Source organism: Gossypium arboreum, chromosome 8, assembly GCF_025698485.1.
Source record: "Gossypium arboreum isolate Shixiya-1 chromosome 8, ASM2569848v2, whole genome shotgun sequence".
Lineage (NCBI taxonomy): Eukaryota > Viridiplantae > Streptophyta > Magnoliopsida > Malvales > Malvaceae > Gossypium > Gossypium arboreum.
In genome coordinates this window covers 95,246,577-95,261,460 of record NC_069077.1, presented here as the reverse complement: position 1 = coordinate 95,261,460, position 14,884 = coordinate 95,246,577, and the positions used below count along the sequence as shown (strand labels likewise).

Here is a 14,884-nt window from a genome sequence, read left to right as displayed (position 1 = left end):
AACATGTTGTGTTAATGTTTTATGTTAGAAATAATAAAATAAAAGGGTTAGTAATAAAATAAGGAGATGAAGGGTGATGAAAACAAAGAAAAGAAAAAAAAAGTGTTCATCCTTTAACATCTTTGGCCGAAAATTTCAATGAGAAAGGAAGGAGAAAGGAGTTCTCTTGCTTCATGTTCGGCTTGGATGAGGATTAGGAAGAGGTAAGTATCTTGAAATTCTTGGAAAATTATGTATAAAGAAGGTGGTTAGTTCAAGTTCTATTCATTCCATGGATTAAATTTTGATTGATTGGAGGTTTGATATTCGGCCAAGTAGTTTGAAGCTCTTAGTACATATATTTTTTTTTCTTCCTTCTTGAAGGTTGAAATTGGGTTGTTCCTAAGGGGTGCCGAATGGGGTCATTGAAGGGCCTTGAGCAACAATATGTGTGGCTTGGGTTATAACATTCGGCCATGGTAGTAAATAGAAGTGATAAATGGTAGTTAGGTGAAGTAGAGTCTAGCAAATGAGCACATATGTGCATTAGTTACTAAATGGAGAAAAAATCGGCTAACAAGTGTGTACTAAGGCCGAATATGATTTTGGATATTATTGGGCAATGTATGTGTTTTAAATTAATGGAATGGAGAGGATGCTTTAATTGTGTTATGAACAATTATATGTTAAATTAAGGTTTGCTAAGCTAGCTATTAAGGTGAAGTGCAAATGTTAGTATTTGATTGCTAGTGTATATATGTGTACTAGCCAAGTTTTGAATTTAAATAATGGTTTGAGCACCATGTGTGGTATTGAGATTGTTTGAGTGAATTCATAGATATTTATATGATGAATTCGGTTGTAGATATACATGCTTAAATAAGATGCACACATGAATGAATAGATAGATTGGTGTTGCATGTATTCGGTTATAGGCAAGCATAATGATGACTCTATCTTGACTTAGATAATCGGCTCAAGGAGAATATTAGCCAATATGTTGAATTTGGTTCATGATTTCATAAATATGACTCTAATGTCTAATATATATATATATATATATATAGACTAAGTACCTTGAATTTCTCTAGATGTTCAAGATGATTAAATCAATTTATTTGTTAAATTAAGCTCAAGAGCAAAGGGGAACTAAATCCGATAAAGGGAAGGAAAAAGTAATTGAATAGCCGTTGAAGATGTTCGACAACATCTGAGGTAAGTTTTCGAGTAATGGAACTTAGATTATGATTCGATTAGATCATGCTATAAGCAAATCAATCATGCTCTTTGTATGTAGCTATTGAGCCGAAAATGATAATGCTTGATAAGTGACTTGTGTTTGAATTCTAGTTATGAAAATGAAATATAGATGTGTCATGATTTAATGATATGTGCATGAATATTCGGATGATAACCGGGCTAAGTCCCGAAGGCATTTGTGCGAGTTGCTATATCCGGGCTAAGTCCCGAAGGCATTTGTGCGAGTTACTATATTCGGGCTAAGTCCCGAAGGCATTTGCGCGAGTTACTATAACCGGGCTAAGTCCCGAAGGCATTTGAGCAAGTAGCTATATCCGGCTAAATCCCGAAGGTACTTGGTTTGGGAATGAGCAATCTTGCTATAATAATTTCAATTAATACGCTCGTAAAACCCCAACGATGAGGTATGTTTTGTATATGCATTGGAATAATTGATTCCTTTTAAATAGTATTCGCTCAATCGATTAACAAGCTTCCGGCCTTTAGTCAAGTTGATTCCTTATGTATGAATATAAGGGTTGGAAATGTGCAGTAGGTATGATTGTGAGAATATGTGTATATGAAATTATTCGTTTAGTCATATGAATGCTATACTTCAGTTGTGCATGATTTCATTACTCAAAACTTACTAACCATTAAATGCTTATTCCATTTCTTTGATACTTTGTTTTATAGATTTTGGTTCGTCAGCTAGCGGATTCGGGAGTGTCAAAGTCGAAGTCATCCACACTATCAAAGCCCTTTTGGTACTCTTTTAGTTGAACTCTGAAAATGGCATGTATAGGACTACCCTTTTGTTGTTGGTCATGTACCTTTCGGTAATGTATATATTTGGATAGCCATGCGAAAATCGCTTATATATATTTTGAGCATAGCGATATAATCATTTTGTATGTTGTTCATGGAGTGTTATGGAAATGTTGGTAACGATTAGCCATTGGAATGGTTAATCACGATCATTTTGGTGCTATGTATGACAAAATTTTAGTTGATCCATGGAAAACCATGAAATAGGTAAAGTTTACCTTAAAAACAGATGCTGATAGCAGCAGTGACGTGGATTTGAAAAATCGCTAAAAATAGTAGGAATGGAATTAAATAGTGAATAAATTATGTAATCGAACCTTGATGAATCTATTTTCATATGAAAGTAACGAAATGATCATATGAGCCATATTTTATGAGATGTTTAAGTTTTCGTGAAACAGGGCCAGAGCGATTTCTGGATCCCCTGTTCCGACTTTGGAAATTCACTATAAATTAACCAGAGATAATTAGAAGTCATACCCTATATGTACAGATTCCTTTTCGAGTCTAGTTTCTTTAGAAACAAACGGCATAAGTATTGAAGCCCTGTACAGGGAAATATCTAAGTCGTAATGCATGAAGGTCAGAGTAGTTGAACCCTGAAACAGGGGAGACTTTAACTAATAAACTGTACTAATTGACTCGACCAAAAATTCTAGAAAAAAATTTTAGATGTACATATGAGTCTAGTTTCAGGAAAAATTTACGGAACTGGTTTTCGAGTTTTGGAACTCGAGATATGATTTTTAAGGTGACAGTGACGCAATTAGCCGACATTCAGTAAATTTTAAAATGGATTGTGCAAATAAATGAATTAAGTCTGTTAGCACCTCGTGTTCGACTCCGGCAACGGTCTCAGGTAAGGGGTGTTACAACAACTGTATTTGCTTCCATTTAAACTTTTAATTTATAAGCAGGTTAATATGGGGTTTTTGTTTTGTAATAAGGCCTTTTTAAGTTTTTATTTTGATTTTGGGATTTGTTTACTTTGAATCCTATCTGTTAGAAGTATGCCGCGATTTTACAAAGAGATAAATACATCTCAAAACACCACGCAATTGCGACACATTTTAAAAAGCTTCCGCAACAATCATGGTTTTTTTTTTTAAAAAGGCAATAACAATCTAATATGATGAACACTTCACTAAACCAACTTGAGTTTTAACAATGAGCAAGTTATTCTAAATTTTTCGTAATGATCACAATGAGGTTTTAGCATTGAAAGAATTTTTCAACAAAACTATGTTTTTCGAAATACACTACAACGTGACATCGCAAATTTGGACATAATGTCTAGGCCGAGTTTGGGGTGTTGCATTTAGTGGTATCAGAACTAGGTTTCAAAACTCAACTATGGACTTGGATTTCTTTTAAACTTAAATTTTGAAAAAGAACTGTTTCAAATTATTTGAAATGCTTGAAAATGTTTTACTAAGTGTCTGGTACATCGAGTTTCCAGCGCCGATTCTGTAAGTCCTCTGAAACTATTACTTGTTTAAATTGAAATACTGAGATTCACTACAGGAAAATAGGGCTTTAACGGCGTTTTTAGCGGCGTTTTATTAAAAAACGCCGCAAAAATTATAAAACACAAGGCAATAGCGGCGTTTTGACAAAAACGCCGCTAAAAACTGAGCAATAGCGGCGTTTTTTGTTAAAACGCCGCTAAAAACAGAGCATTAGCGGCGCTTTTGGTGAAACACCGCTAAAGACCAGAGCATTAGCGGCGCTTTTGGTAAAACGCCGCTAAAAGTCATGTAACTCCTAAAATCCTAAACCCCCAAAAAAACATAAAACACTAATCTATAACCCCTAAAATAGTAAACCTCTAAACCCTAACAAGCCCTAAACACTAAATTATAATCCCTAAAACCCTAAACGCCGCAATAGGTGCATTTTTAGTGGCGCTAGGTTATAAACGCTGCTGATGTTAAATTATTTTGTTCAAAACTTCGTTGTTTAGTTTGTCTTATTTTTACCCACACGATACACTTAACATTTTCCCGTTTTCCCAGTTCTATTTCCCCTTCTTCATCATCCTAAATCCTAAAGTATTATCACCCATTCCCAAATTCGACATCCTAAATCCCTAACTAATTTAATAATAATAAAAAGTAATTTTAACAATTAAACTTAAATTCGAAATTTAAAACATAGAGGAATTAAATTCTTAAGAATAGAAATATAATGACTAAATTTTAATTTTCTGAAAAGTACAAATACTTATCTCATATTTTAGCTTTTACAGATTAAGTGGTTTAGTATTCAATTTGTTAAAGTATGTTAAGAGAATTACTTTTTCCTTTTTAAGATTTAACACTCCTATGCGAAAAGATATTATTTAACTCATATATTTATTAAAAGTTTATATAAAATTAATTTAAAAGTTTATATAAAAATAATTGTTATTTTGGTTATAATCATAAAGTTAATTGTGTTTGAGTTTTTATTATATATATTTATCAATATAAAATACATTCTTATAACTTAATTTAATTTATATGTGAAAGGGTAAGTTAATAATTTCAACCTGAATTAATATACTTGATTAACCCATAACACTAACTTAATAAAAAATAACTATAATTATAAATTTTTCTTTCCATTAATATGATTCAACTAAAGATATTTTTAATATTTAATTTATATAGACAAACAATTATTGCACTCAAATTGATATAAATTATAAAATTACAATTAATTTTATTTAAAACTCGATTCAAACAATTGATGTTTTGAATTAAGTAAAGTAAAATAATCATACTAGAATATGGCACACTCATTGAATTTTTATGTAACAAAACTATTTTGGATAGGACCGAATTATAACAAATAAAAATAAAATACAAAAACTAAAATCATTCCACATCGAACATCTAGCAAAATAGTTATATTTTAGTTAGGAAGAAATATCTCTAATGAAATGGAGATTAGATCGGAAAAGAATAATATAAAATTATGATTAACGTTTCAATCTTTAATAGAAATTTGATATGTAAGAGATTGATTGCTTACATTGGATAATTCTAACTTAATAATTAATTCTGACCATTTAATTATTTGTTTTCTTAGTAAAATATCGATATTTATTTTCAGAATACTTAATTTTTTATTTATAAAACCAATTTATAAAAATAGTAATAAAAATATTTTATAAAATCACTTAACTAATAATTTTTAATAGAGAAAATAAAAACTTTTAGCATAACAAAACAGAGTCATTTTATTTAAAATGAAATAATTTTTTGTTAACAATAACGGCATTTTTTATAAAAACTCCACAAAAAATTATTTCACTTAAAAAATGCGCGGTTTTATCCCTAAATTTTCCCCCTCTGAAAAGCCTAATTTTTTCCCCTCGCAAAACACCCCCCAATCTCACCCCTCCGTTGTTCTTTTCAATCAAGAAACTGAGATGGCAGTCTTGATTTGGCATCAAATTGCTTTAGTCTTGATTTGGTTTCCAGTTATACGATAGAAGGGATGGCAGTGAACCAGACGGCAGCGTTGAAGGTGGGGTTGTGCCTATTGGGCTTCTGCTATTCGGCTACACGTTCATCTCCCTTCACAATCTCAAAGCTTGTGCAGATACTAATTACTTGTAAGTTTTAAGTAAATATGTTGTTCTTGTCATCATCGTTTGTTTAACATTTGGTATTTGAAAACCCAGGTTTCGTCTATAAAAATCATACGAAATAAACAAACCGGACAGTCTAAAGGATACGGATTCGTGGAGTTTAGCTCTCGAGCAGCGGCTGAAAAGGTTTTACAGATCTGTAATGGTTCTCTGATGCCAAATACAGAGCAGCCTTTCCGTCTGAACTGGGCTTCGTTCGATGTGAACGAAAGACGATCTGATGCTGGCCCCGATCTATCTATATTCATAGGAGATTTGGCTGCCGATGTAACTGATACGGTGTTGGATGAAACCTTTTCTAGTAAATTTCAATCTGTCAAAGGAGCAAAAGTTGTTATCGATTCGAATACCGGTCGTTCGAAAGGTTATGGTTTCGTTCGGTTCGGTGATGAAAATGAAAGGTCGAAGGCCATGACTGAAATGAATGGAGTGTATTGCTCAAGTAGACCAATGAGAATTAGTGTTGCCACTCCCAAGAAAGCATTTGGATATCAGCAACAGTATTATTCGCAAGGTACCCTAATATTTTATCCTTACCAAGTTAGTCCAAATGTTTCCTGTCAAATATAGGGTCCTTTCCAGGTTCTATATGACACCATAAGGGTAATGCTGAGATGATTGATACCCGGGTGGCCTTATTGAGCATTTAAGTGGAATCATATTGTGATTTTTTGTTCTTTGTATCAATTTTGTCTTAAAGCTCGGTGGAAATTGTAAATTGAATCATTATATCTATATTAACCTTATTAGGTTTGGTATTGGCAGGTAGACAAGCATCGAATGGTGCTGTGGAACAAGGTCTTCATTCTCATAATGACTCGAACAATGCTACCGTGAGTCCTTCTCCCTCCATTCGTTCTATCTCACCACTATATTTTACAAATTGACCACAATATTTGGTTTCTTGCAGATTTTTGTTGGAGGACTTGACTCGGATGTTAGCAATGATGATCTTAGACAACACTTTTCCCAGTTCGGTGAGATCATCTCTGTGAAAATACCACTTGGAAAAGGATGCGGGTTTGTGCTATTTGCAAACAGGTGACTGCTCCCTATATGTACTTCACCACATTGTAGTATTATTGATGAGTGTTCTTATTTGCAATCCAGAGCTTGAACGGAACAACCATAGGCAAGCAGACTGTCCGACTTTCTTGGGGTCGAAGTATTGGAAACAAACAGGTAAATTTATGCCAAAATAGTTATTCTTAGTAGGCAACCGTCTTAAATAGTCTAATTCTGCCTTGCTCATTGCATAATGCTTGGACGATTTATATTTCCGAGGTCCAACTGCTAGAGAATCGAAATAGAATAAACTTGCGTTATATCATGCACATCCTTTCACAAATAGAATAGCATGAGTCATATTGCAGTGCACCAAAGCTTACTTAAAACCGGTTTTGACAGCGGAGAGCTGATTCTGGAAACCAGTGGAATGGAGGTTATTATTGACGGCAAGGCTACAGTGGTTACGGTACGGTTACGGTTATGGCTATGCAACACCACCAAGTCCGGGTCCTAGCATGTACGCCGCTGCAGCTGCCGTTCCTAGTGCTTCTTAAGAGTGGTGAGGTATGGAAATTTTAACAATGGCATGTAATCTGAAATTGCAGAAAAGGTTATTCATTATTTAAGTAGGATTGGTTTTGATTGCTGCTTTAGCTTGATGTTCAGATTACATAAGTTTTGTAGCTGGATTTTGTTTTTATATCTTTTGGACATGTTTTTGGAACTTTATTAATATGTTATTTTACAATTTTGATTTTGTGTTTGAGAAGAGGTTTTGTTATTATTATGTTTGATTTTATATTGAAACCTCTCCTACCATATTATAATCAAGTGTTCTTAAGTTGACAAATGAATTGTAAGATCCTATTCTTGTTTATAATTTCTGTTGAGTTACATATAAATGATTTTTAAAAATTGTGTTTATAACTTTTTAAAGTATTATATATATGTCAAATTCTGCTGTTTGTCATTGCACTATATTTATGTTACTGATTTAGTATTTATACTCTAATTTGGCTATTTTTAATCGATTTTTTCCTTTAAAAAAATGAAATTTAGTTCTGACATTAAATTCCTTAAACTAAATTATATAATTTCAAAAATCTTGTATGATAAATAAATTATATATAATGTTATGTCAATTTACTAGCACTGCCATATCATTTCAATTGATTTGATTTTCACAAATTTGAAAACAAGGTTACTCAATTTTAACTTCAAGTCACACATTCCATTTGTTAGGAAAAGCTATATCTTTTTTCAGAATTTTATAAAAAAAGATTTTATTTGAATTTTCTACTGTGGTACATTGAAGTTCATATGTAGCTCAATTCCATGTGTTGCTTTATTTATAAGTGCTTCGAGAGTTCAATCATGTTAATCCACAAACGGAGTTTTTGAAAACGATTCATAAGTTAGCTGATACGGTTATTAGAGGGTTGTTGAAGTATTGGCCTTTGACTAATTGTTAGAAGGAAGTTCTCTTCCTCGGGGAACTTGAGGAAGTACTTGAAGCAACACAGTCTGTGGAGTTCCAACGATGTATGGTTCCGCTTTTCAGACAGATTGCACGTTGCCTCAATAGCTTACATTTCCAGGTAACTTTTAAGGCCTTTCTTTTGAATATTTGACTGATAGTATGCAAATTCCAGTAGTATGAGTAGTCAATCACCTCTGGGAACCAATAGTATTGTTAATTGTGGAATGTTGAACTGTTGCTAGGATGTTAAGAACTTAGAATAAATCATACGATTACTTTTCTGATAACTTTCAAGGGCTTTTGTCTTTTGAAAATGTCACTATGACTCTGCTAATTTTAATTGCTTGAGTAGTAAATCACCTTTAGGAAACAATGCTATTCAGAATTCTGGAATGTTGAATTGTTACTAGGATGTGAAATTAAACCATATGATAATAATTAACTTTGATGCAATGTTGCCAGTTGTTGTTAGCTTATGATTAAAAATTTATGGTACTTCATAATTTCTTGTGATTCTGAGTGTTGAACTGATACTGATTCATGAAGAATAACATTTGGCTCTTTAGGAAACTGCTGTATTTACGATTAGCCTAGCATCAGTTTTTTTATTATGGGTTTACTTTTTACTGATTTCACTTTCGTTACAGTAAATGGTATAGCTAATTTCCTTGTTTTGCTCAATCAGGTGACCGAGATTCCTAACAATTTTCTTTATTGCTGGAACAAGTCTTAACCAAGATGAAGATCAAAGTACTGCACTAAGTTATATATGCAATCATTGCAATACTTTGGCTTCATCTAAAGCCTGAACCAGCCCTCTGTTGTACATTGTTTCTTCTTCTTTTCTAATCTTTTTCCTTTGATTAATGAGATGTGATGATGATTTGGCATTATTTTCTCACTAGGATGAATTATGTCTTAGAAATTCTAATACTTTGTGTGTTTGTGTGTGTTTTTTTATGTATTAAATTACATATTGAATCAATGTTTACGTATTAAATTTAAATTAATTAATTTTTATATTTAGTTTTGAAGTTTAAATTTTAATGGAAAATTTAATTTAATTAATATTTTTATTTATCCTTAAAAGTATATAGTTTAAAGTTCAAATTTCAAAATTAAACATAATATAATATTTAACATAGAAATAAATATTATTTAATTAAAATAAAATAATTTTTTAAAATCATTATTTTTAGCGGCGTTTATGAGAAAAGTGCCGCTAAAGGTTATGATCTTTAGCAGCGTTTGTGAAAAAACCGTCGCTAAAGGTCATGGTCTTTAGCGGCGTTTGAGAAAAAAGCGCCGCTAAAGGTCATGGTCTTTAGCGGCGTTTGCGAAAAAGCCCCGCTAAAGGTCATGGTCTTTAGCGGCGTTTGCGAAAAAAGCGCCGCTAAAAGTCATGGTCTTTAGCGGCCTTTTTTTCGAAAAAATGCCACTAATTTTTGCGGCGTTGCATATAGCGACGTTTTTTGCGGCGCTTGGGAAAGCGACGTTTTTTTCGGCGCTTGGGAAAGCGCCGCTAAAAGTATTAGCGGCGCTTAAATACACCACTAAAGGCAAAAAAAAAACGCCGCTAAAAGTCTGTTTTCTTGTAGTGATTACTGTAGGCAATAGGCTATACTAAACACTTTGTTTAGGGTAACCTAAAACTGTACTAAGATTAGGATCTGCGAAAACAAAAACTCTGAATTATTGATACCGTTTTTCATAAAATATCCGTTAATAAACACTGGAACCGTAAAACTGATGCATAAAACTATTAATACAGATAAACCGTAATTTGATAATGAGCACCAAAGGTACTCGTAGAAGAGGTACAAGAGGCCGCAGTGAAGGCCGTGGAGATGCTCGAGCTGGGCCTTCGACATCAAGCCACATGCCTAACGTTGAAGCTAGAAAGGCTCCGGCTTCACTTATGACTGAGACTGGGTCTCACAATCACGCAGTGGAAACACAAAAATTTATATACTTTTTCATACCCAATTTCTCTTAAATTCATGCAAATTCGGTTAAATTCTTGTCGAAAAATAATTAAATATTATAAAATAATTAAGTCATGTTAAAAATATGAACATGGTGAATTTATTTAATTTTATACTTAACTTTGACTAATTTTGACTATTTTGATGATTCAGCATAAAGGGTGAAAATTGGCTCGGTGACCTTCTTTGAAAGCACAAAAGCGAGAAGCAATTTGAAGTATCAAGGCACTTTAATTTCTAGCCTAAGACGGTCTAGGAATGTGTATTAATTCATAATTTAATTAATTTTAATTTATTCCCCATTGAATTTGGGTTAAATAAATTATTTTTAATTAATTATGGAGAAAGGGTCGATTGAATTGCCTTTGGTCGAGCCAAATTGAGTGAATCGAACCAGCCACTAAATGGGCAGCCCGAACCGTCCCTATCTTTGGCCCAAATCAGCATTTTAGCTGATTAAATATGCTTGCAAAAAGGCCCTCAAAAGACTTCCAAATTGCATTCAAACCCCAACTTAAATTATGGCTTTGTAGATTTGCCCCAAACTTAAAATAGCAAAGTTGAAACTCTCAACTTTGCCATGTGTGTGACCGGCCAAGGGAGGGCTCTTTGGCTACTGGAATTTGATATTTTTAGCAGCCACAATCAGCTATAAAAGCCACCCCTTACTGATCATTCAAGGCATCCCTTACTTCACATCACTCTCTCATTCCCTCTCTCACTTTTCTCTCATTTTTTCCATTCCATTCCCTCTTGTTCAAGTGCCAATTTCTTCTCTTGGGAAAGAGGCTTCCATCAGCCATTTTGGAGCAGCAATTAGGTGTTCTTAAGCCACTTTGATAGACAAGGCCAACGAAGAACGAAGAATGGAGCAACTAGTCAAGCCACGGAGAAACACTGGATTTGCCTCTTGTTCCCTAACTCTTTAATTTTTGTTGTTGTTTTGACGAACATGTTTATGAATATTTATGCTATTGAAATGGTTATTTTAATCAATTCAGCTTAAATTATGTTTGTGTTGGGTTGATTATACTTGAAATGTTAGAATGATGTTTATGCTGTTATAAGCCTCGGTAAGATGCTTGATTAAGTAAATTCATGCCTAAGTTATTCTTGCGTTACGACTGTGAGGTAACTAATGAATTAATTATTTAAACGGATTGCAATTGTAATTAGTTGACACAATACTTAATCAGTGCATATTTATTCTTCTAAGGTAGCTGAAGGTTAAATTAGCAATAGATCTGGCGATATTATTGCCTTGCATAACTTGCAAGATTATTGTGATTAAATTTTTCCAAGGTAGGGATATCTTATTACTTCACAAAGTCTTTTATATGCTTATTATATTTAATTAATCATTTGAATTAACATAGGGATATGCAAGAGATTGGTTTAATTTAATGAGTATGTATGTGCAATAGCATGTTTGCTTGCTAGAATCTGTTTAGTCGGTTGACTTGACATAGGGATATGTCAAGAGATGAATGGATTTTTGGTATGTAAATTTGTTCATAAGTTAGCAAATTACCGGGTTGCTGTGAATTTATTCGTAACAGTGTAAACATGAGTTTAGTAATTCTGAGTTCAAGAAATATAATTAATCCAACAAAAGTATGTTACATTGATTAAATCTTATTTGAAATCATGCACTAGAACTCCTTTGTTTTATTTTTAATCATTTACTTAGTTTTTAAATAGTTTTTTACCACATTTTAAAACCAAATTATTTTTACCTCACCAAAGTGTTTTACAATTAATTTCATAACTAATTCTTTTATAGTCCGTATGGGTACAATAACTCGACATTTATTTGTCACTTTATTACTTGTTGCGATTGTGTACACTTGCACATTTTTTCGTCGTTCCACGCGGCTGGGGACGACGCACTATCCCAAGCTATGCTGAGGGTAACACCCCTTACCCGTACCCGAGGCCGGGATAAGGTACGAGGCGTTACCAGACAAACATACAAACATTAAACTAAAATACGGGCCATAAAATTTCATTCATATTTCAAAACGTTCATTCACTTACACATAGTCCCTTATTTGAGTCTCTGAAGCCCAAAACATACTTTAGAAAGGGTTCAGGACTAAGCGAGAACTTACAAAAATCTTGAAAATTTCATGCTTTAAGGCTCCACACTGCAGTGTCCCAAAGTCGTGTTCCATACCTTCTTTGAGACACATGGTTGTGTTTCTGCTTGTGTGGAATATACCTAGGCTATTTTCCAAGCTTTGGTCAACCTTAATCTCTTACACACTTATACAAAGTCAAAAGCATATAACATGGTATTCATTTAATGATTAAATATTCTCAATTAAACCACAAACATAGCATTTGTATGTCATCATACATGTGTCTCTCATACTCATTTTACCTTGTTTATTATAGTACCGCTTATACATTTATACCGAGATTATCATCTTACCAAATATCTCAAGCATTCATATTTAAAACTAGATCATATCTTTATAAAATACCACAATTCAAATGCGCAAAATAACATGTTTGCCTGAAACATTTCAATTCAACTCCATACCCAACAAGCATTACATTGAGACTAGTCATATATATATACATGTCATGATACATATCATTCTCTTTCTGTTTTCTTATAAACACATGTCATTTATTTCATTATATCAATATTTCATATACCATAGTTTCCATGTATTCCACATATATTTATTTTCCTCCTCCTCCTCTCCATTCCACATCCTTAATGTATATAGCATCCTTGTAAGTACGATTTCACAATTTACTAATAAATTCTCACATCAAACTGTCCACATGAGTCATAGTCACTTACTTATTTATAATTCGAGCTACAGAGCTCCAAATTAAGATCTGTAAATTTCCCCTAAAACTAGACTCACATATCTTTCCACCATAAAGTTTTCATAATTTTTGGTTTATCCAATTAGTAAAATTTATTCATTAAAATTCCCCTGTTTCACTTTCTGACAGTTTTGACCTCTCTTCACTAAAAATTAATTATCTCACAGTACAAAACTCGGATAATGTTCTTGTTGATTTATCTTGAAAATAGACTCATTAGGTATTTTAAAAATGTAAGTTTAATCCTCTAATTATTTTTATCCAAATTGTTTTGATTTTCCAAAGTCATAATAGGGGATCACGTAATCATTCTGAACCAGTCTCACAAAAACATAAATATCTCAAAATATAGAAATTATTTTCTTACTTTGTTTCTTTTATCTGAAAATAGACTCAATAAGATTTAATTTGATATCTTATTAAGTCTCAGATTCAATTTCTACTATTTTTGGTGATTTTTCAAAATCACATCACTGCTACTGTCCAAAACAGTTTTATTGCTAATTCACTCTTTCACACTTTCTTTGTATTAACCTCATTTTAACATACATATCACAAATCATTTTCACCACATTTCATACATCACAAGTATAGTCCCATGATCACTAGGTCACCATAAAATCATCCTCATGTATAACTTACTTGTTTATAGCATTACCACCTCCTGGTCACTTAATGAACACATCATTCACATAACCAAGTTCCTGCACTTATTCATCACAAAACTCACAAAGCAATACATAGAGAGTCTCCCGTTGAACACTTCGGATCAATCCTCGATACTTGGTGGTTTCAGCACATAGCTCCACCCATCATATAGTTCAGCTTTCTTGTACACATGGTGAACACTCAGTACCACCCATGTGACCTAGCCAATTTATCTCGTAGCTCTCTTGTCTACATGGTGTCCTTCACCTGGAACCACACATGCAACCTAGCTACATATATCCCGTAGCTCTCTTGTCTACATGGTGTACACATAGTATCACCCATGCGACCTAGCTACATCATAATGTCTTGTAGCTCTCTTGTACACATGATGTGCACTCAGCACCATACATGTGACCTAGCTACATACTATCTGTATCATCCAATCTTTCCGAAGGTTCAACCGGGATTTCTCTCTCTTTTCCAACAATTTCACCAATCAAGTAATTATCCACAAACATATTTCCAATATTATTATAAGATATCATAATACAAGTAATATTGATGTATTACTTACATATAAACTTACATCTCATTTAATATCAAGGCAATAACATTAAATTACACATTGCCTTATTAAAAATCATATGAACTTACAATTTCCCATAATATCCATAATCATAGAAATCACATTTATGTATGATAATTCAATGCACTTCATGTACCATAGACATATTTTTAAATCAATTCATAAACTTGGCACCATAATGTAACGCCCCGTACCCGAGACCGTTGCCGGAGTCGAACACGAGGTGTTAACGGACTTAATTCGTTTACTTACACAGTTCATTTTTTTTCTTTTAATTTTCCAGACAAGCAGGCTAACTGCATCACAGTCACTTTAAAAATCATATCTCGAGTTCCGAAGCTTGAAAACCAATTCTGTAAATTTTTCCTAAAACTATACTCATACATCTATCTTCAAATTGTTTTCTAGAATTTTTGGTCAGGCCAATTAGTACAGTTTATTAGTTAAAGTCCCCCCTATTTCAGGGTTCGACTACTCTGACCTTCATGCATTACGACTTAGATATCTCCCCGTACAGGGCTTCAATACTTATGTCGTTTGTTTCTAAAGAAACTAGACTCGAAAAGGAATCTTTACATATAGGGTATGACTTCTAATTATCTCTGGTTAATTTATAGTGAATTTCCAAAGTCAGAACAGGGGATCCA

The 14,884-nt window shown here is 33.1% G+C and overlaps 1 protein-coding gene across 1 annotated transcript; it reads left to right on the top strand.

Moving 5' to 3' along the window:
• The first annotated feature begins 5,529 nt into the window (after positions 1 to 5,529).
• Positions 5,530 to 9,181, top strand: LOC108462574 (polyadenylate-binding protein RBP47-like). Its single transcript, XM_053032071.1, has 8 exons — positions 5,530 to 5,559; positions 5,717 to 6,197; positions 6,449 to 6,516; positions 6,594 to 6,724; positions 6,794 to 6,865; positions 7,091 to 7,255; positions 8,164 to 8,289; positions 8,857 to 9,181. The coding sequence occupies exons 1-5, from the start codon at positions 5,530 to 5,532 to the stop codon at positions 6,798 to 6,800; spliced, it is 717 nt and encodes a 238-aa protein (XP_052888031.1). The 3' UTR covers positions 6,801 to 6,865; positions 7,091 to 7,255; positions 8,164 to 8,289; positions 8,857 to 9,181.
• Positions 9,182 to 14,884: the final 5,703 nt, after the last annotated feature.